Source organism: Xiphophorus hellerii, chromosome 12 (assembly GCF_003331165.1).
Source record: "Xiphophorus hellerii strain 12219 chromosome 12, Xiphophorus_hellerii-4.1, whole genome shotgun sequence".
Classification (NCBI taxonomy): Eukaryota; Metazoa; Chordata; class Actinopteri; order Cyprinodontiformes; family Poeciliidae; genus Xiphophorus; species Xiphophorus hellerii.
In genome coordinates this window covers 30,905,920-30,929,403 of record NC_045683.1, presented here as the reverse complement: position 1 = coordinate 30,929,403, position 23,484 = coordinate 30,905,920, and the positions used below count along the sequence as shown (strand labels likewise).

The 23,484-nt window shown below is 39.9% G+C and overlaps 1 protein-coding gene across 1 annotated transcript; it reads left to right on the top strand.

The window, feature by feature from the left end:
* npffr1l2 (neuropeptide FF receptor 1 like 2) lies at nucleotides 1-22,198 on the top strand. The gene is made up of 3 exons (XM_032579770.1): nucleotides 1-1,785; nucleotides 16,874-16,973; nucleotides 18,967-22,198. Exons 1-3 carry the CDS (start codon nucleotides 1,443-1,445, stop codon nucleotides 19,967-19,969), a joined length of 1,446 nt encoding a protein of 481 aa, XP_032435661.1. The 5' UTR covers nucleotides 1-1,442; the 3' UTR covers nucleotides 19,970-22,198.
* The last annotated feature ends 1,286 nt before the right edge of the window (nucleotides 22,199-23,484 follow it).

The following is a 23,484-nucleotide window of genomic DNA, read 5'->3' as shown; positions in this document are numbered from 1 at the left end:
TATCCAAACTTTGAGCTGCCCCCTGGTGTTCAGGAGGGCCATGACAGGAAGAGAAATAATTAACTCAGCTTTGGTATCAACCGGAGACCTGAGGGGTCTGGAGGACATGAAGGAACAAAGTAATCTGAAAACTAAGGCTGGACTAGTATTATTATAGCACTTTAATACAGACAGGTAGCGAATGAAGGGAATTTAAAGACTGTTGTGACTCTTAGGGCAAATCAGGGCTAGCCGTTAGCCTCAAGTTAGCTGTAAGTTTCTCGCTCGGCTTCTCTGTGCTAATAACACACACACACACACACACACCCCCACCCACCCACGCACACACACACCCACACACACACGATGCAGTGTAAGCAGGTGGCAGTAATAATGACCAGTTCATAAATGAAACAAAGCGTTGAATAAAATATTTTTGCCTTCAGGTTGATATTTCTGTAAATTACTGAATGAGTCAGCCTGGGAATTGTTTTATGTCAACTTTTTAAATATAGCATGTTGATGCTAGCTTTTGTTAACACCACAATCATCTGCGGAGTAACATTTTCTGTTGTTTCCCAGAAAAAAAATATGCATCTCTTAATACCATTTCACATCTTATGGTGTCTGCTCGAAGATTTTGTTAACAAAACTATATTGGAGTAATCTGGAGTGTTGTTGTTGCATTGGCTTGCTTTTCTAGATGGGAACAATATTTAAAACAAGAATTGGACCAAAAATGATGCATTTTTTTTAAAAAATATTTCATTTTAAAATTCAGACCAATTTAACGTTTGCACAATTTGTCACCTTAAAACTACCGTGCGTTTTATTAGGATATTATGTAGTAGACCAGATGCCTAGTACATAGTCATAAAGTAAAATGAAAAGTATAAATGGTGTTCAACGTTTTTTGCATCTTAAAACTGGAAAAGTTAAAATGGTTTCAGATAAATCTCTGTGCAAAATGTTAACCTACAGAGGTGCAAAGATGGTAGAGATATAAATCAACAGAATTGTGGATGTAACTTAGTGAGGGGTGTTGAATTACAATAGATACTTTTCAGATTTTTAATTGTGAAAAGGTTTGAAAACGATCTAAAGAATGTCTTCTACTGCACAATTCTTTTTGTTGATCTACTGCATACAATCTCAATAAAATACAGAATTATGTGGTTATAGCATGAAAAATATGAAACAAAATGTGTACATTTATCCACATAAAAAAACAAACAGGTATTCATCTTACTGACTGACCTATTCAAATAGAGGATACACATAGATAGAGGTTGCTGTTAGCTGTCATTGCAAGCGCTATTTTATATTTCTAAAAATGTTAGAATTTTATTAGTTTATTCCTGTTACATTTTCCCCCACTGACTGTGTTGTCAGTCAGGGAATCGTCAATTGTCTCAGTTTTCTCTGTTTGGCTCCTGTGCAGTTCGTGCTGCCACATGTAAAAGATGGAGATCCTGGAGAACATGGGCGAGGGAGCCATGGAGACGGAGGGGTCCGCCGTCATGGCAACCCTTCTCAACGGCAGCTTGGATGGCTCTGCAAACTTCACCAACCTCACCTTCTTCCCCTACTACCAACACTCCCTGTACGTAGCGGCCAGCTACATCCTGGCCTACTCCTTCATCTTCCTGCTGTGCATGGTGGGAAACGTCCTGGTGTGTCTGATCGTCATGGAGAACCGATGCATGCGCACAGTGACCAACCTCTTCATCCTCAACCTGGCGCTCAGCGACCTCCTCGTGGGGATCTTCTGCATCCCTACAACTCTGGTGGACAACCTCATCACGGGTAAGTGTTCGGTTATCAAACTTATGGACTTCTTACTGGTAAAAAAAAAAAAATACAATTGAAAATGTGTGTTTGATCATTTTAAGCTGCAGTGTGTAACTTTTATATATATATAACAAAAGTTTTTACACATTTATTAAAACTGTCACTGTTTCACAGACAATTTGTAAAAAAAAAAAAAAAAAAAAAGAAATAAAAAGAAAAAAAATCAAGCTCCTTCCAGTGTTACAAATGTCATCTGAAGCAATGCACTGCTCCAACCAATTAGAGCCAGGATGAGAGTCTTAGCGCTGTCAATCATCCTCATATACGTGATTCTAAATGTGCGGAGAAATAAGTTGCTGTTACAAGAAAATCGATTATCCGCCTCTATTGGTGGTTATGCTAACTAGCACTAGTATTAGCATTAGCATTTTGTACTTTTTTGGGGTTTTTTTCTTTTGCTGCTTTTTTGTCTTTCCTTTGGTTTGTTGTTTTGTTGTATTTTCTTGTATTTCATGTAAAGCACTTTGAACTGCCTTGTTGCTGAAAATAAAAGCCTTACCTTACCTAACTCACCTTACCTCAGCATTCATGGCAGGGAAGAAGCTCTAGCGTAGCCGAGAGCAAGAGGGAGAGAGTGAGCAGCGCTTGTATGGGATGATTAACAGCGTTAAGACCCTCCTCCTTGGCTCTGATTGATTAGCGGCGTGTTTCTACAACTAGTACTGCGAGAAGGCAGAGGAGCTCACGTCTTTCATTATCTGTCTCATACCATGTGCGTTTTAACAAATATGTTTAACAAAACAACTTTTTTTATAGCATTTGCATCTTGTAGCTTTAAGGTATTGAAAAGAAAATATGTCGTGGTTTATGGGTTTTTTTTGTTTTTTGCTGCACTGCAGTTTTTACTGTATTATAAATGCTAAGATCCATCAGGAAATTTTGTATTAAAGAGAATATTTTTTATGTGAACATATTTTTGCACAGGTTAGATGCAGCCCGTTCTTAAAAGGGTTAACGCCAGCAGTGCTTAGGCGGGTGCCGTGTTTGCAGACAGCCTGGTGAGCCGAGAGCAGAGCTGATTACAGTGATGAGAGGAGGCGCACTTTCAGGCGTCAGTGTTCCTTCCCGCAGAGCTCTGCTTAATGAGATCTGAGCCCCTGAATGGCTGACTTAGTGTAATTTAAGAATGAAACGAAGCACCAGCAGGTGTCTGGCTAAGCTCGCACGTTTCAATGGTCACCCTGAAGCTAACTAAAGTGCTTTTAATAAGGGGAGCAGTGATTGGAAGTAATATCAACTTCTGTGAACTTTAAAACTTGCTACAGCATCTCAGGGAAGTACAGCCTGGTGAGACCGACCTGAAGGCCAAACTGATTTTTTTATAAGCAGCTCCGCTCCCCCTCCAGCGCTCGGAGGTTAGAGCTGGCTCCTCAGGGAGCGGACGAGACGTGTAACAGCAGTGGGCAGTGCGGTCAGAGCCTTACCCAAACACATTTCAGGTTGAATCCCCTCGGCCACAACTAACAGCAATGTAATTATGCTCCAGGGATGGGAACGTTTGCCTTGCCATGTGATTGATTTCTCATGGCAATCAATCACATGATCAACATCTCCTGATTTTAAAGTGTCCACAGACAAAGACTGCGACCTCATCATCCCCATATACGTGTGGCTGGTAAGAAAAACAACTATTTGGATTATGAAGTTACTTTTCTTCAGAGCTACTTTCTGAAAGAGTAGCTTCTGCTGATTTTTGTAGTATTTGAAAAAAAAAAAATTTAACTATTGATAACATCAAGTCTAAGGTATATTTGCTTACCATTACATCAACGCTGATATAAAATAAAGTACTTTTAAAGGAGCAATATTATGTGTTTCATAGCAGAATCAAGTAACTACATTACCTTCAGTTGTTAGAAATGTTATAATGAGCTCAGCAGATGTTCAGTTCAGGTCCAGGTGTTTGCTAATTGCTGCTGGCTAGTCTGAAGGAGCTGAGTGGAGCTGAGTGGGGGTAAGGGGTTGCTCTGTCAGGCAGAAGTGTGGACATTTTAAACTGCAGCTCTGAAGGCAATGCTAGGTCTCCCAGGTGTTTTGCACAGCCTAATGGTTGCCATGGGAGATGAAAGGATTTCTCAAACATGCATGAAAGAATCAAAGCAGTACTCCAGGTGTGTTTTTGATTTCCCTTTAAAATGAACAGAACTCATCCATCCTGTTCTCCTTTTCCTCCACAAAGAGCCGAGCTCGATCTGCATCCTGCTGTTGAACAGATTGCAGCAAGTTGTGGAATTTATTCACTTCACTTTGAAACTGAAATCAGTGCATCTTTCCCTATTGTGTATTCACAAAACTAAGCGATTCCTAATCAACAGATTCTCTAGCTGGTTCAGTGGTCATGTCTTTTAGCATCTCTAGCAGTCACACATACAATCACATCTCCCAGCATGTAGAAATCGGCTTATCCGCTTGCGAACACAAACCTCTTTCATTTTTTTCCGAGCCACTGACTGGAACGTGGGATCTGACACTCAAGGCTGCTTTCTGCTCCTCCGACACTTTTAAAAAGATGGCTGATAATTGCAAAAAAAATGTCTTTTATTCTCTTTAAAGGTCTTTGTATATCTTTATGACATTTTTCTCCCTGTTTTCTGATTCATCGCTGTTGACATAAGGAACGGGTGTCATATATGTCGAAATAAAAGCAGAAAATTTGATAATGTTGTGATTTATGAGATCCTTTGTGTAGATGTACAAGGTTTGTGTGAGTTACTAAGAAGAGTTGCCTATTGTAAGATGACTCTGACATTCAAGTCTTTTCAATAATGTACTGCCTGAGACAAGAACTGTAGTTATTTCTTATACAATATCTTTATAATTATTTTCAGCTCTTTATTAAGCCATTTATACCGTGTGCCGCTTATAATGTGAAAATGGGGCTGCATGGGGAGGAAAATTACAACATGAGACAAGAGTCGGACTATGAAATGAACTTTTCTTCATTTCTAACTGCCGTGCGTCGCGGGCGCTGAAGCAAAGACACAGAATTTTTGGACGAATGACTCGTGTCTAATAGCTGTCCACAAAACCTCTCCCCTTTGTGGATCTTTTATATCAAAAATGCCTCAAATATTTCCAGTCATTTTCACACAAATGATTTGTGAACGCAGTGAGAGATCATTGAGCTGCTGGCTCCTGGAGCTTAAGTCCAGCTTCTTATGAGAGCAGATGCCTAATCCAAAAAATACTAAGAATTATTATTTTTTAATCATTTTTACACTGAACAGAGATTCTTTAAAACCCTGCTTAAAATGTATGAAATCTTTATAGATAGACTGATATTCCTGGAATGCTCAACAAGCAAGTGTGCCTTCTTGTCAGTCATCTTGGATACAGAGGAAATTTAGGCTGTTTTCACACCTGATAGTCCAGTGGACTCGGTTTGAAAATTGCAACATTTCTACAGTGGTTCACTTTTACACTGCACTCTGTCAAACGATCCAAACTACTTGAAAAATCTGTTCACCTCCTCGCCTGTGGTGGCGCTGCACCAAGAACTTACTGAAGGAAACAACACAAACTTCTGAACAAGACACTGAGCGCAACTTCCTCCTTCACAAAAACCAAAATGGAGTTGCGTCATGTGTTAGCAGTCATGTGTTAGCAGATTTGTCTTTTGTCTTTGATAAAAGACCATGAGCCATTTCCCTCGATAGCACTGGACTCTGGCCTTTGTTTTGGTTATATTTACCCAGAATGCCCTGCTCTATAATTAATTTCCTGCTTTTGGAGTGGTCTAAAGTCCACTTGCATCCACATACCTATTCAAACCGCACAAGAGTTAATTTCGATCGAACTGAGACAGAGGTTTGTAGTTGTTTCTTAATCTTGTGTGATGCCTTTCCTATGAAGCTTGTGTATCATTAAACTAATAGAAAACAATAAAAAAATAAATAAATAAAATACAGGAAGGGCTGCAGACACCTAGAAAGGAACTGTTATATTTGAACTTTATTTGAAAGAACAAAAAGACTGTTTGACAAATGGTGAAGATAAATAACAAAAGATGATAAAAGAAACTCAACCCTGCTGTTTCTTTGTTGTGCATAGCAGCAGCTTTAGTTGAGCTGTTTTGTTGCGGTTCCCCAGGTGGAGAACAACCTGAATCGTGGTTGCTTTTGTCCCTCCAGGTGTTGCATCTGAAAAGTTGGCACTTGAAGCTCTTCAGCCATCAATGGTGTTTGGACTGATTGCACAGAAGTTCTCTTTCAGGAACTAGAAGCTTTTGTTCTGGCACCGGCATCTTTCAATTCCACTTTTGAGCCTGACTTTAATATGGTTTTTTTATGATTTTGAGTTTGTTTCATCATAATATTCTGTTGTCATGGATTCATGGGTAAAACCTTGCTGGATGCCGTTTTAAGATTCATCAAATCTCTGCTGCGTACTTCTGAGATTGAGTGCAGTGAAGTGCAAAGCAGTGTGTCTGTCTGCTCGATGTTTGGAGGACTGTCACTCTTATGTCAGCAAAACCCTTCTTCTTTGAAGTCTCAGGTTTACTCTTATCCCAATTGAAAAGGAACTTTAAAAAACAAGTTTTCACTGAGTTCAGTATCTTGTGGTTTCATTGTTGAAGTTTGAAATGTTACTGATTTGTCACAGTGTCTATAAACTTTAGAGTTATTAAGAACCTGAAACTACTGCTTTATATTGCTCTTTAACATTTCGCTTTTTAATTCTTTGTTGCAAGTGGGTTTTTGTTTTCCACTTTTCTAATAAAAAAAGAGAATGTAAGGCGTCAGTCTTCTTTTTGTGCTGAATAAATCTGACATTTGCCAGATTTCTGATGATGCCTTTGATAAAGTTTTCTTTTTCAAAGATAAAGATTACTCACTTTGTAGAGTTTAGAGTAAATCCTTTATTTTTGAAATTAGACATTGTTTTTTCCTCATTTCTTAGGAACAAAATGGTTTTTATTAAAAATAGATAAAGACGAAAGGTCCCGTCTACTAATAAGTTCATTTCATCACAATAGAATTACTGGGATTCTACTAAATGTACCCTATTATGATTTTTTGCAGACTCCTTCCATTATTCCACTTTTAACCAGTTACCGTATTTTCTGGACTACAGAGCGCACCTCACTATGAGCCGCACCCACAAAGTTTATAAAAAAAAACTGGAAACGTACATATATAAGCCTCACCGGGCTATAAGCCTCTGATATCTCCGCCGCTCTGGGTTTTCCACAAGGACGCAGCAGAGGGCTCCAACCCGCTGGACAGGGACTGGCAATCCACCGTGACCAGGACCCAGAAAGACCCGGTCTTTCTGTCATCCAACACATGTTGGATTTCCCCCAGTGGGATTAAGGGATCAGGATCCTTATCAGGACTCTGCTCAGTTCCCACAGTCCACAGTCAGTCCAACTCGTCCCCAGAAGCCATAGGTGACCATCCCGGACCCCACGACTCCACATTATGGCCCAACAGCCACCACCACACCAGAGGGGAAGACCCCCCACCACCACCAACACTAAGAACCACTTTTAGTTGCAGGAAGCTGAAGGAGATGAGCTGTGTTGAGATTTTTCTCAAATCTTACTTACTGCATAACTTTAGTTCTTTGAGACTAGAAAATATTCATTTGTGCAAAGCTCACTTAAGATCCCATCACAGAACATCAGCCTTGTTTAGATCTGAACTTTGACAGGGTCTTTTGTCACATTTTCATTCTTTTCTTTTTCAGTCATTTAATTGTAGATTTGCTCCTTCTCTAATTAAAACTATTCAATCTTTTTCCTAATTGGACTGTCATAAACTGACTTTTCTAATGCTTATTAACACCTGGAGAGCAGATGGTGGAGCTCTGCAGCCATTTGCTTCCCCCAAAGTCCGACCTTGTGTGTAATTTAGTGGAACTCTCACTAACTAGGAGGATTGACAGCTGAATTTAATTCAGTTCATTTCACTAATACTTCATTAATCCTAAATGTCAATTAGATGGTAATCTTCATATATGTTTCTTGGAGAGCTAATAACAGTGATGGCTGTGGGTAGAAAGCATTTCATGCAGGGGTCTGTGCTGCTGGGAGTCAGAAGAAGCCTCTGACTGAAAGCACTATGTTGTTGAACTTGTGAAAAATGTTCTTAGGGTGAGCCCTCTTGATTTCCAGTTAATGAAGCATATTTATTTATTTATTTTACATAGGTTATGAAGGCTTTATAACTTATGTAACTTATAGCCCAAGTATCAGAGCCCGGTTTTATTGAATCTCATTACAATCTGTTTTTGAAAGAGGAAGTGTGGGAATCCAAAGAGGGCTCCTACAAGCTAACAGGAACTGGGATGCATAATTACACATAACTGGGGAAATAACAGGAAGGCGAGTGCAAAACCTTTTTAAATCACTACTGGAAGTATCTGGAATAGTGAATGATGAACAGAGCAATTTGGAACAAAGAAATCCTCACCGTAGAAAACACATCTATAGCCCAAAAATGAAAACAACGCAGTAGACAGAAGTTGTGTTTCCATTACAAGTGTGCGCAAATTCGGCTAATGTCGAAAAAACACAATTTTGCAATTGCGGTGATTCAATTAAATAAGAAATAAAATTACAGTCACATGTGAATAAACTTGCTCACATGATAAGTCATTAAAAATAAAAAAAAGAGATACATTCATAATTCAGCCATGGCACTAGCTCTTGTCATCCATCAGCCATCAGAGGAGACGTCACGTTTTATTCAGGCGTTGGAGCAACAAGTCCATTATACTTAGGAGTGGCTGTGTGTGCGGCATTCTGGGGAAGATGTAGTGATCCATAGATAATTTTACCAAACCAACCAGTTCCTGTTTTCTTCTTTGTGGTTTTTGCCAGTAGTAACATCCGGCTGTTGATCACATGACTTGTGATGTGGAAAAAGTCTTTCCATTGAACTTTGGCAAAATACATCAACTTCAATACACCTCATCCAAGTGCAAGAACTTTTAATCAACAAACATGAGTTATTTTCAAAATTGTTCCATTTCCATTAGGCAAATTTATTTTTCTAATATCAATTTGTGCAGTTTTATGGTTACTGGCACCTGGAAGTTGCTCGAGCTTCTGTCTTACTTTTAAAGCTGCGTGCAAACTGTTATAAACAACAAGGACTATTTTAGTTTTTAATTCATCTTGGCACTTCATATTTATCTGCACACTTGTCCTTTTGCGATCTCAGATTCACACCTGAAAGTAAGAAACGAAAGAACATCAAGCTGTTCAACTCCGGAACACACAGTTCATGTCTGACAGCTGTTTCAAAAGAAAAAAATAGCAAAAAAGAGCAAATGAGGTCTTTGGAGTTGAATGAAAGTGGGCCGTTAACGAGCGCTGCCTTTAGCAATTGAAGTTGATGTGAATAAAGAAATGTCACAGATGAGTGGAAGTGCTAATAAGTAATAACACCGAAGTTGTTGAGAATCTGCACCGAGCAGAAGAACCTTCATCTCTTCATCTCTGCTTCAACGACTGGCTGATCCAACGGTGCTTCGTAGCTTCATCGTTCATTGAGTCTCTATTCTGTTACTGTAGCAACATGAAACTACGCACATGAGCCTGCTCTCCACGGCCGACATAAGCAGCGGCATGCTGAGGTGTATGTTAATTACGTCGAGAGTGCCAAAGCGAAGTCCTGGCTGCAGACGCCGAGGTGTAGGAGGTGTAATACTGAAAGACATGAACTGGAAGCAGAACCAAGGGCACAAAACCTGCTCTAATTTAGTTACAGCGAAGGTTCAGTCCTGACCAGCTACCCTGATCTGACCACAGTAAAGTCCTGTGTTTTACTGTATATCCTACTTTTATTTATTGGTATTTCTTGTATGATAAATGTGTTTTTTCCTGACCTCTGCCTTGAAGTGTTTAGATTGAACTCTGCTCTCTACTTTTTTTGCTAAAGTGTCTGGATGGAACTCTGCAGGACTGAAACCAACAGTCCACAATGATTAAAAAATTATAATTTTTTTCTTCGTCTTCTACCAATTAAACAGAACTTTGTCTGCACATATTGGATAATTACTTCAGTTTGGAAGTATTTAGGACATTATGTCTTAATTAGCTGCAAGCTTTAACAATGAAACTTGAAGCTGCAGTGACTTTTATAAACACCATCTTTTTATACATGTTCTAAAACTGTAACTATGTCTGGACAGTACAAACCTTGGTGTGTTTCAGCAGATGGCAGTAGGACAGGAAGAGAGTTTCAGTGCCGTCAATCATCCTTGTGTAGACATGGTTCCCATGGTAACTTATGCTGGAAGCACGACCTGCTCCGGATTAAGTTTTTAGATTGGAGACCAAAACTGCTAAAAGCTCTGCCTCTGACAGCTAGAGAAAATGAAAAATCATCTGGTTACTCTGCTGGGCTTTATTTACCAGAACATCTTTGTCAGAGACGTGTCGCAGGAGTAATGATAGATTTGTATCTTAACAAAAATGATTAAAGTTTGACTCCTTTTGAAGCTCAGGATTAGAAACTAATGTCAGCCGTTTTTCTTATTTTTAAAAAAGAATGATCTTCCTGGAGACCTCAAGGCTACTCAGTTTTGAAGGACAACTCAAAGCATATCTTTAAGCGTATGTTTAACTTATTTTGTTCTCACATTCTTTTATTTCTCTCTTTTCTCATTTGGTTACATTTAACACTGTACAATTTTATATATATTATATTTTAAAATTACAATATTTAAAATAGATTTTTTTATTTTTTTTTTTACATTTTTCTTCTTGATAGTAATCAGTCAGGACTGGATCGGTCCTGATTGATTTTAGAAATTAAATATATTTGAAATTGGATTCCATAGATAGATAGAGCAAATATCATTGATATAACATTTGCAATAACAAAATGTTACGTTCGTTAATGTTTCAGAAATATGACTGTGACATTGAAGTGTATTGATTTGGATTTTTGGGGGGCTTTTTTCTTCCTCGTCGTCCTCCTATTCTCTCCCTCCAGCTTTGTAATATCATAAACAAGTGCGCACTTCAATCACAGGGTTAATTATTCTGTCTTTTTGTCAAAGAAAACCTAAATATGTTGAACCCGCGTCATGCCAAAGTGTGGAGGAGACCACACAAAACGTCTAAAGATACAAACAAAAGCATTTTGTTCAGCCCTGTATTCATTTAATTAGGCGCGACAAGATATGGTGAGCTTTTTGAGAGGTTGCGTGACTTTAGATTTTTCCAGATGCAATTCAGTATGATGATGCAATCCAGTCGCCTTTGACCTCAAAGAAAGCCAGAATAGAAGGCTCTGCAGCAACTACCAGACTCTTTTCATAGCGGATATGGACAACTGTGCGTAACGGAAACCCTGTAAATTCTAGACACTAACAGGTACCATAGAATTGCACAAAAATCCATGAGGGACGACGGAGTCCCTGCTCGAAATTCCGTGAAAGAGGTGTACGGAGCCTTGTGCCAGAAGCCCATTAAAATGCTGTTTACATCGTTTTAGACTGTGATTGTGAGCGTGAGTGGGAATAAAAATAGCAACATGTATTTTGTTCCATATAACACAGTAGGAGTGTAACAGGGAAACCTTTTATGGATGCAAACTCGACTAAAAACCCAGGATTGTATTTGAAACGTAATCAATTACAAATTTATTGATGATACCTGAATTAATGTCGTGTTTTGATTGTTGATTCTATGTTGCATTGTGTTTCTGTGTTTGATATGATGTAAAGCACTTTGAAATGCCTTGCTGCTGAAATGTGCTATACAAATAAAATTTGAGTGATTGATTGAAAGGTAAGAAACAAGGTGGGGCATAGTGAATTGGTAGGAATGTCTGACTTTCATCTCTCCGGAGATTTTTCAACATGATCAGCACTCTGCATGTTGAAGAGTCTGACCTGGCAGAATCAATGGAATGCTTTGCCTTATAGTCGCAGGGATGTGTTCTGTGAGGAAGCTGCTGCGACAGAAAAGGCTCCACTTTCCCACAGCACAAACAACATAATGAAATTCTCCACCAACAGCAGTTCTTTTCAGGTGTCAATTGTTCTGTACAATAATGTGCCGTTAGCTCAGATTCAGAGCTATTTCAACTTGAACGTTTTGCACCATGCAGTTCACAACTCTCTGTTTTTAAGGGAGAATGAAGAAAAAGATCCAACACCTGGATAGCTTAGCAGTGGCAAGAACAGCAGGAGTGTTTAGGATTTGGAATCAAGTTAAATTTAACATGGTACCACTCTTCAACTCTTCCACATTGTGTCACGCTTCAACCAGAAAACAATGTCGTTGATCATTTTGTGATCGACTGCAGCAAAGCAGCGCATTATTTTAGTCTTTTTACAATACAAATCTACAAAGTGGGGCGAGGATTTGTGTTCTCACACACTGGATCAATACTTTGTAAATCCACCTTTGCCCGTGGTTAACATACGTAGCTCTGTTGAGGTATGTCTACCAGCTTTACGTCCCCTCAGCATGATGCAGCCACAACTGTGCTTCACAGTGGGGGAGGCATATTCGGGATAACGTAGAGTGACAGTTTTCTGCCACACAAAAACTGTATTTCCATTGCAAATGTGCATAAAGCTTTGTCGGTATTCTGCTAATGTCAAAAAAGAAAAAAACTATTTAGCAATTGTGGTGTTTCCATTAAATAGGAAAATCACACATGAAGAAGTTTGTTCATGCGATAAGTTATTAAAAAGCATGCCTCGCCACCATCTTCTAGCTACTTCCTGTCGTCTTCTTCTTTGTGGTTTTTGTCAGTAGTAACATTGGACTGTTGATCATGTGACTTGTGTGATGCAAAAAAAAAATTGTTTCCATTCCAGCTTTGAGAAATAAATAAATTTACATAGAACCAAAAACCCACCTCCTCCAAGCACCAAAACCTATTAGCGAAAACAGGAGTCTTTTTTATTTAATTGTTGTGTTTTTATCAGGTTAATTTATTTTTGCATTACCGATTTGTGCAATTTTAAGGTCAATGGACATGTAGCAAATTGAAATTACAAAAATACGTATGCTTTATGGAAACACGCCAGTTTGGAATAAACTAATTTTTCGATAACAGTTTTTGAGAATTATTGCATCGAAATTTGTGTATTTTGCAAAACTGCAGTGGAAACACTTTTTTTCCCCATCACACAAGTTTGCATACAGAAGCAATGAGCCTTATTTGTAGGCACTGGCTCCTCCAGAGCTCCCTCAGCATCACTCAGTTCATCAAAAGTTGAGTCTGTCATTCCATAGTGTTGAATCCATAACTTTTCTGTAATGTCACTAACTATAATTTCCAAAGACGCTACATGAGAAGCCGCTCCCGAGTATGAGAGGTTTGTCGCCCCAAAGCCTGAATAAGACGCCGACGTCTCGTCTGATGGCTGATACGATGAGCGCTAGCGCTCTGTGAGAAGTTCACAGACCTGAATACAAATTTTTAAGAAGAACTATTGGAAATCTTGAATTGTTCTTCAACTTCACAATTATCTGCTACTTTTTTGGTGTAAAATCTCAATAAAACACATTGAAGTTTGTAATTTTAGTGGGAAATCTCATATAATCCAATGACTTTGGTGCTTTGATTCCTAGCAGCAGGCGTAGAATAATTGGACAGGTGGAGAAAATGTAAAATATAGAAAAACAAAACGAAAAAAAAAATCTAATTATGAATGAATGTACTTGAATGAAAGACACATTAAAAATGGTTTTATAAAAACCTTCCAAGGATACACACACATTATTTCATCAAATGATCTGAATATATCCACTAGAATTTGAGGTGAACTTGAACACCAAACCACGTCAAAGCGACAGTTAAAAGTATATCTAATATACTTCTGTTTACTCCAAAAATATACACCTCAACATTTGTTACTCTTCCTTCTACTACACATGACAAACAACAAGAACCCTTCAGATTTCTCCCCAGTTAAGCTCCCAAATGAAATGAATGACTCACAGCCAAGCCTCTTTCTGAATTCGATGACATTCTAAGAAGGTAATTAATCCTTTTGATTGGTGTGATTCAGAACATGGACACTTTTAAAACGCCGCCCCTCAGGGACCAGATTCAGGCCCCCCTGTGGTACAAAGCCTATTAGCCCGCTCCTTTAAAAGGTGCAATTATATGGTTTTTTGAGTGTTTTATTTTATACTGTACCACGTAATTAGTCATGTTAAGCTGTTTTTAAAAAACATTTTGTTTTGTTTAAGCCATGATTCATAGGTCTACAGCATTTTTGGATGCAATTATCACAATCAAATCACTACTGTTTATAAGCGTTGGAGCGAGTGCTACGCTAGAGGAAGAGCAATATCACTGACACCATTGCTACCTCAGCCGTCCTCTGCAGGTAGCTGTGTGAAGAAGTGTTGGTTCCCTATTGAATTGGAATCTTATCTTCACTGAGGTAAATGTCAATTCATGTACATTTTTCTCAATGTGTCTGTGCTTCAGCAGAGTTTCCCATGTTCTATTATAGGTATTAGCTATTAGACTGTGACAGTATGTTAATAGAATATATATATATATATATATATATATATATATATATATATATATATATATATACTGTATATATACACTGCCTGGCCAAAAAAAAAGTCTCCACCAAAAAATGGTCACACTCTCTAATATTTTGTTGGACCGCCTTTATCTTTGATTACAGCCCGCATTCGCTGTGGCATTGTTTCAATAAGCTTCTGCAGTGTCACAAGATTTATTTCCATCCAGTGTTGCATTAATCTTTCACCAAGATCTTGTATTGATGATGGGAGAGTCTGACCACTGCGCAAAGCCTTCTCCAGCACATCCCAAAGATTCTCAATGGGGTTAAGGTCTGGACTCTGTGGTGGCCAATCCATGTGTGAAAAAGATGTCTCATGCTCCCTGAACCACTCTTTCACAATGTGAGCCCGATGAATCCTGGCATTGTCATCTTGGAATATGCCCGTTCCATTTGGGAAGACAAAATCCATTGATGGAATAACCTGGTCATTCAGTATATTCAGGTAGTCAGCTGACCTCATTCTTTGGGCACACAATGTTGCTGAACCTAGACCTGACCAACTGCAGCAACCCCAGATCATAGCACTGCCCCCACAGGCTTGTACAGTAGGCACTAGGCATGATGGGTGCATCACTTCACCTGCCTCTCTTCTTACCCTGATGCGCCCATCACTCTGGAACAGGGTAAATCTGGACTCATCAGACCACATGACCCTCTTCCATTCCTCCAGAGTCCAATCTTTATGCTCCCTAGCAACTGAAGCCTTTTTTTCTGGTTAGCCTTACTGATTAGAGGTTTTCTTATGGCTACACAGCTGTTCAATCCCAACCCCTTGAGTTCCCTTCGCATTGTGCGTGTGGAAATGCTTTTGCGTTCACAATTAAACATACTCCTGAGTTCTGCTGTTGTTTTTCTTCGATTTGATTTGACCAAACGTTTAAGTAATCGCCGATCACGATCATTCAGGATTTTTTTCCGACCACATTTCTTCCTGGAAGACGATGGTTCCCCACCATCCTTCCAGTTTGTAATGATGCGTTGGACAGTTCTTAACCCAATTCTAGTAGTTTCTGCAATCTCCTTAGATGTTTTCTCTGCTTGATGCATGCCAATGATTTGACCCTTCTTAAACAGACTAACGTCTTTTCCACAACCACAGGATGTGTCTTTTGCCATGGTTGTTTAAGAAATGAGGAGTTACTCATTGCATCAGCTGGGGTTAAATAACTTGTTGCCAGCTGAAAGATAATCACCTATACTGTTCTTAAAATGTAAAGACAGTGTGCCGTTACTGATGCATGTCTGATGCAAAGGCTGGCTAACACCTTTCTCTAATCAAAACCCTAAAGACCGAAGACCGTTGTCAGAAGGTTAATTGACCAAAAGGGTGAAACTGAAACCAAGACAAAGAATACAATAAATACATGAATATGTGCAGCATAGAATGCACTTCTACACTCAGTTTCTGCCAAATACCATCCTAAATACATCTATAAATCTATGCTACCAACGCCATATGGGATAACCTCTCGAATCACATGAATTTGCATAACAAAGAAACTTATTGTACAGTCAAATAACACATTAGTAAGCTACATCTGGCACGGAAATAATCCCACAGAATTACTCCCGCAGTACACACCGGCAATGCAGCTATAAATGACAATGACAATGTCTGCAGATATTCACTCCGACCAGACCTCACAAAGTGGGTACTGACGCCATATTGTCTGCTTGACTGCTACTGCTGTTCAATAAAGTTTTGTTTCAAATAACCAAAGGTTGCTGGGTTTGCAATTCCTGTAAAGAACACATGAGGGCAGGCTTTTCCCCTGTTTTGACCTACATAAATGACCTTAGTTACTAAAAACAAAATATATATAACTTCAAAACAGAACAGACAAGATGACATCTGCGGTGAATTCACACCAGGCCTGTTTAGTCCGCTTTAATCCAACTCCAGTTCATTTGTCTAGAAAAGTCCGGTTCGTTTGAGGAGGTGTGAATGTGTAATGAACTCTGATGCAGATAAAAAAAAAAAAGAAGCTAAATCTGGTCCGCCTGAAAGCCTCGGTCTTTGTTTGACTGAAGTGAACTATGGAGCAGTTTGAATGCATATGTGACCACCAAGTGGACTAGAGACCGTTCCAAAAGCAGGAAGTGGACTACAGTGTGGGGCATCCTGGGTAAATACAACTAAAGCAAAAGCGCTAGCAGGAGAAATGACTAGTAGTTTTTTTTTTTTTACCAACGACAAAAGAGAAGTCCTACAAGCGCTAAGATCTGACGACACTCCATTTTTTGTTTACATTTTGAGAAGAAGGAAGTTGCACTCATCCCTTTTTCAGAAGTTTGTGTCGTTTCCTTCAATGGCTCTTGTTGCAGTGCCACCCCAGGTGAGGGGGAGAACAGGTTTTTCAAAGGGTTTTGTTGGTTTGACACACAAAACACACCAGCTGAAAAAGTAACAAATATTGCAATTTTGATCCCCAACAGAACTGAGTCTGACTGTGTGAAACATTTCTTATTCCAACATTAAGCACATGTTTTTAATCTTCTTTCTCTGTCTTACCCTTAGGATGGCCATTCTCCAACACAGTGTGCAAGATGAGTGGGTTTGTGCAGGGCGTGTCCGTGTCAGCCTCGGTATTCACCCTGGTAGCAATTGCCATTGAAAGGTGAGGTTGGCAACCATAAAAATAATTTTTCTAAATTCATAATTCCAAAGAATATGGTTCTTGGACCAGTTGTAGCAAATATTGTGGAAAGATTCAAACATTTTAAACATATCTTGACACAAAAAAGGCCAAAAGCAGAACCACTGTAGGATATCAGTGACCTTTCGAGTCTGAGCTGACAGTGTATTAGAAACTATCAATGCATTAAAATCAATATCAGACTCCGAATCCAACAACAACAAAAAATCACTGCTATTCATCAAAACTCTCCCACATCCACAAGAGCAATGTACGAAATCTGTGCCGAAAATCCAAATACAGATGCATCAAATATTATGTTTCTTCAACCAGAGTTTGGAGAAAAACATTATACAGTATTCTCAGAAGTCATGCCCTCTATCCATCTTTTGTAGTAAGGAACTTAAATTTCCCCTGACGATTGAAAGAGAAAGCTTGTGATTTCTCCTCCTTGTTCTTCACACATCCATCATGTCTCCACTTCTGCCGGGATGTAGTTGTAATCAAGGCGGGTGTGGGAATTTGGTGACCCGCAGCTGCTGCCTCTCAGTGTAAACAGAGACCCTTATTATCGCCATGGGAACGCACTGTAAGAGATGTTAAGCAAACTGTAGCTCAACAAAAAGTCAAACATTGTAAATCATTATTTCAAGCCAAAAAGAGAGAAAACATTACAAATGTTACTGTAAAATAGTATCCAACGACCATACTTTAGAGAAATCTATGATAAATAAGAAAACCATAGCAAACTTTTTAGAGAGGTCACATTGTCACCTTCCTAAAATAATAAGAATATTTAAAAAAATCACCACCTCTTTCTTTCCAAAAGATGTTTCTGAGGCAAAACAAAAATACTATTGGCAAAAAATTATTGGACATTATTTTAGGAAGGTGAGGACATTAACCATTTATACAGGGGTTGCAAAGAAAGGTGCACCTATTGCAAATTCCTATCCAATTACTGAGCTTTAAAAAACCCGATTCCGATTTTGGCCAATATAAATTTTTCCTCGAAAAGTTGCTAAATTGGCAACATTGAGTTGAGTTTTGTTAACTGGGCACATTCAGAGGTGGGACTTAGTGGGCGGGTCTGTTAGTCAACGCTCTCTCGGTGGCTGGTTGTCAGAGTCTTGCAGAGGTACATAAAATCGGTTTCTCATGTTAGTACCAGCCGATTGCAGATCACACAAAATGAAGGGTATCTGTGCTGATTTTTCGGTGCCCCCTTAGTTACAGACTCAAATCCTAGAGGAACGAGTTCAGATGTGTCTCTGCTTCATCACACCAGACTCCAATAATGACCATATCAGCAAGAGTTTGTGGAGCTCACCTACTTGGTAAGGAAGTAATTCTTCCTTTAGATTCAGGTATGTAGACCCAGAGGCACAAATAAAACTTGAAAGACCGGACCAGAGTTTTATCCATCCAGCCATTATCCAGTCCAACACAGAGACAAACAGGACAAACAACCATGCTCACACTCACACCTGAGGACAATTTAAAGACCAGTGGGGCTGTTTGACCCACACATGAAGGAGAACAAGCAAACTCCTGGCAGAATGATTCCAGACAGGGATTCAAACCCAGGACCTTCTTGGTGCAAGGCAACTGTCCTACCAACTGCGCCACTGGTTAATCCTAACTCGGATTAATGAACATGTCAGTTGCATTTTGGTTCCAAAATGTATATGCAAGTTGGAGACATTTCCAGAACAGTCTCAAATCTTTCAGGAAATGGGTTTCTGCAGATGAGCACATTGCTACAGTCCTGATATAGCAGAACTCTTGTTGTGGATAAGCAGGAAGACACTTGGATCATGAATGTACACAGAGGGAGTGCATACTGTACATTAAAGTCTTGTACAAATACAACATTGACTGTAGTTCAATATTTAACTGTATTTTTTCCTAACCTCTCATATACTTGTGTCCTCACTAATTAGCAGCATTGCTCTTCTCTGCCTCTCCACTGTAGGTTCCGTTGCATTGTGTATCCTCTCCAGCCCAAGCTGACTCTGCTCGTTGCCAAGGTAGCCATTGTGTCCATCTGGGTGTTAGCCGTGGCTATTATGTGTCCCGCGGCAATAGCACTGACTGTGGAGAAAGTCCCTTTCCATTACATGGTCTACAATGACGACTTCAATCACACGCTGCCCCTTTACACCTGCTATGAAAACTTTGCCAATCCCCACATGAGAAAGGTCTACACGGCGGTTCTCTTCGCCCACATCTACCTGGTTCCCCTCACCGTCATCACGCTGATGTACGTGAGCATCGGCGTCAAACTCTGCTCCTCCGCAGTCGCAAACCGAGAGCCCCAGTTGGGCAACATCACGGTCCAGGCGGGAGGCAGGAGACACGCTCAGCAAGTGGTATCCCAGAAAAAGATCAAGGTCATAAAGATGCTCATCATGGTGGCGTTGCTGTTCATGCTGTCCTGGTTGCCCCTCTGGACCCTCATGATGATGGCGGACTATGGTGGACTGGACAGGGACCAGCTGGACCTCCTCACCAGCTACATCTTCCCCTTCGCCCACTGGTTGGCCTTCTCCAACTCCAGCGTCAATCCCATCGTCTACGGCTACTACAATAAGAACTTCAAGAGGGGCTTTCAGGCGGTGTGCAAGACGAAGCCCTTCTGCTGCGTCGCCCGGCTGCAGTGCAGAATGCCTCAATGGGGACGGAGAGGAAGATCTGCACAAGCGCTGTCGGAAGGGACCGAACTGAGAGATGGCAGCAACAACCACAGCAACTTTCTGTTGGGACTAAGAAACCGCGTTCACAATGACAACAAACTGAGCGAAACGCCAGAAATAAACAGGAGCTCGAGAATGGGGTGTATGGTGGTCCACAAAGGCAGAAGTCTCTCTGATCAGGGGATAGAAATGGTAGCCATACATAAGAAAAGCAGTAATGACGAAGGCTCCGAGAAGGTCAGCTCACTAGCGGTTTCAGTGTATCAGGCATGGGATAACTAAGGAATGCCTGGAACAAAATATGAATCAAACAAAGCCATAACACAGTGCATTGGTAAAGACAACGTCATTATTAGGACTCTCACTCAAAACCCACAAACCCTGGATCAAGTCTAAACTTTCCAGTTAAAGCTGCAGTATATATAAAAAAAATGCTTTTTATATATTTGTTAAAAGTTTAAGATAGCTAATCTGTGAAAAAAATCAAACTCCTCTGCCTTCTCAGTTCTCTGCGGTAACTACAGAAATACAACACTCAATCATAAACAACCAATCAGAGCCAGGAGGAGGGTCTTATGGCGCGTTCACACCAAACGCGTTTTGAGCGTCAGGCGCATCTGGTTTACATTCAAAGTCTATGTGGAGGCGCGATATCGAGCGTCTAGCGCGGCACAATTTGAACCATTTTGAGAGTTTGACACGTCGAGCTCATCCAACGCGGCCAACGCACCACCTAGACTTTAAACGTAAACCAGACCTGACGCTCAAAAGACGTTTGGCGCAAACGCACCAAAAGTGCACACTCGTCGAACTTGAAGCGTCAGACGCGTTTTTGATGCACTCAGTGCGTTTCGTGTGAACGCGCCACTAGTGCTGTCTATCAGTTTTAACAAATATTTTTGTAAAAGGTACAGCGTTAAGTCGTTTCAGCTGAATATTGCTGCCTCTTTGCAGGCATGGTGGAATTAAGGGGTAAAATACTCCATTGTGGGTATTGTAAGCAAATGCCTGTAGAAGAATGCAATCTTGAATAAAACCCAGATCAAACTATCAGACGTATGAGGAGACAACAAGGCGACTGGTCGGACCTGAAATCATCAACTACTTCAAATGGAAACACAGACTAAACATACATTTATGTAGGTCTGAGATATTCTTAGCCGCCATATTGTCAAGTACGTTTCGGCTTGGCTACAAAGAGCCTTCGAGAAGAACCGCAGAACCTTTGAGGCTCTTGTATGAAAGTAATTTTAAAGAAAATGTGCGCATATTAAACATTACACAACCTGTCCCCCAGTCTGCTTAATGGACACAAAATGACTATTAAAAGCATTAAAGGTGACCTTAAGATGCACTGTAGTCAGTGCAAAAAGAGCCTCATCACACTGCCACTATAATTTATATCAATTAATGCTCCCTCTCCATTCATGTATATTGAAGCTCAGCATCAGCCTGACCTGTACATTATAAAAACAGAGCATTTACGTTCTCGTTTCAGCTGCCATGCCTTCCTTTCTTCTCTGACAGCTGCTTTACAGCCATTTTGTTTGCTGTTCTTTTATTTTCAACCGGTACGTTAAGCTCAGCTTGTTCTCTGTCGTGAAAAAATGTCAGATCCTGCAACATAAAACAGCTAGCATTCACTGAAAAATGTGCCTCTAAAGAAAATAAAACTACCTCTGTTTGTAAATGCACAAAAGTCAGTGAAAGCTGCTTTCATACACAATTAAGAACTCAAAAAAAAAACTGTTAGTCGACTACCTCAACTCACGCCAGGGTAATTTGTATATAAACTGAATCATCAAGCTAGTTTAGCACCACCAACTTCAATTTTTGAAATTAAAAAAAAATCTAAGTTCCATTGAAAATAAATCAGAAAATCCTTGCTGATCATAAGTACTTTACATAATGTAATGTTACATAAGCCTCCGCCTTAACTCTGAGCTACTCTGACTTAAACAAAGCTTGAATCCCAAAATAAGATAAACTTCATCTCATTTAAATAACGAAAAACATTGCTTTAGGTTGAATAAATATTGTTCTATTGTTACTGCTGTCCTTTCTGAAGTTTTCCACAAGTAATTCAGTGCCAAACTGGAGTAAGTGATCCCTTAACTGCAGTATGAATACGTGTAAGAATCTGTGCCACGAACGTTGACATTTTGTTTCAGTCTGGATGCAGTGACTGCCTTTGAGTTCACCCTTTCAATTGAATAAGTTAGCTAATATTTATTTGACCACTGGGGGGCAGTGGTCATAGCTTGTGTGTGTGCAGAGTATCAAACTTTAATCCAGATGGTCGTAAGACAGAAAGAAGGAAAGAAACAAAGAAAAAATGCAGAAAGTAACTTCATCAGTCTGTAACAGATTACTGTAAATTTCACACCACACCAAAACTCCCACAAAATACTAAACAGTGGTGGATCATCAGCAGCTGCAATTCCATTGACCAGAATATTGCACGATTTGACAATTCGAAAATAAAATTAGCTTAATGGGAACACGGCAATTACAAACAGACAAATTTTTTGATTGCAGATTGTGCCGCTGAGATGGGTTTTCTTTGGCCATATCAAAATTAGTTTATTTTGCAAAACTGCAATGGAAATCTTTGTTTTGCATCAGGCGAGTCACATGATCAACAACCAGATGTTGCCGCTGGTTGCAAACCATAAAGAAGAAGACAGGAAGTAGGAGGACGACTGCGCGGCATATTTCTTTATTGACTTAACGCGTGAGAACAAGCTTATTCACGTGTGACTTTAATTGCATTTCCTACTTATTGGAAACGCCACAATTGTGCATCGAAATTGAGTGTTAAAAAAGAGGATAATTCAATGCTAGCTTTGGACAAAACGTTTGGCTCTTTCCTCTTTAATTTGCCCGGGATCCTCGACGAGCGGCGGCGTTCTGCTAAAACGAAACAACAACAAAGCGTGTTGACGTCACAGATCACAGAGTTTTATTCCATACAAAGCAATGAACAACAAAACTGCAGAGGAACAGAGATATGCATTTTCTCATAAAAATAAAGACAGACGAGGGGAAGACAGACAAAATACGAAACAAAGACAAAGAAAAAAGGCAAAAAAATAGCGGTCGCTCGCTGCATTTTCTCTCCTTTGGTCATCTTATACCAAATAGGTGTTTCCCTATTTAATTTATGCAGCCAAGGCGTTCCGTTCTTTGACCAATTGGAAACCCCCTCAGGCACCCAGAGAAACTTGGAACTCCCTGATCTACGGCAAAGATTGAAGGCCGTCTGGTTTTCGTCTCAGTAAAAGGGCGGACCACTTAGTGCTCATCTCTGTCTGATACGGGCGCCGAAAAGTCTCTTCCCCCATCGGAATGTTACTTTTATTGCCCTGTGTGTGGGGGAGGCCCCTGCTTGGCTGAATGCCTGCTATTTCAGCTCCTTCCCACATGCTCAACAGAAAACTGTTCCAAATAAGAGTGCTGAATATAACTTTTACACATGTTGTAAGATTAACTGTATTAAGCACTAAAATTAATCATTTTTCCTTAACATGAGTTATTTCAACAATAGCAGAACACTTACAAAATTTTGCACACAGTTGTCCTGGAATGCAGCTGGAGATGAACAGGTCGCGTAGAGTGATGTTTTCCTGGATTTATAAATGCTCTTCGCACCTGAGTTTATAAGCACCTGTCAGGATCTGTGTTTTTCTGTGTTTATTTAGAGTTTTCTGTGTCCTTAAGTCTCTTCGTTGTCCTGTCCTCCCCTTGATTGTTCCCTGGTGTGTCTCGTTTCTGTGATTACCCTCCCGTGTATTTAA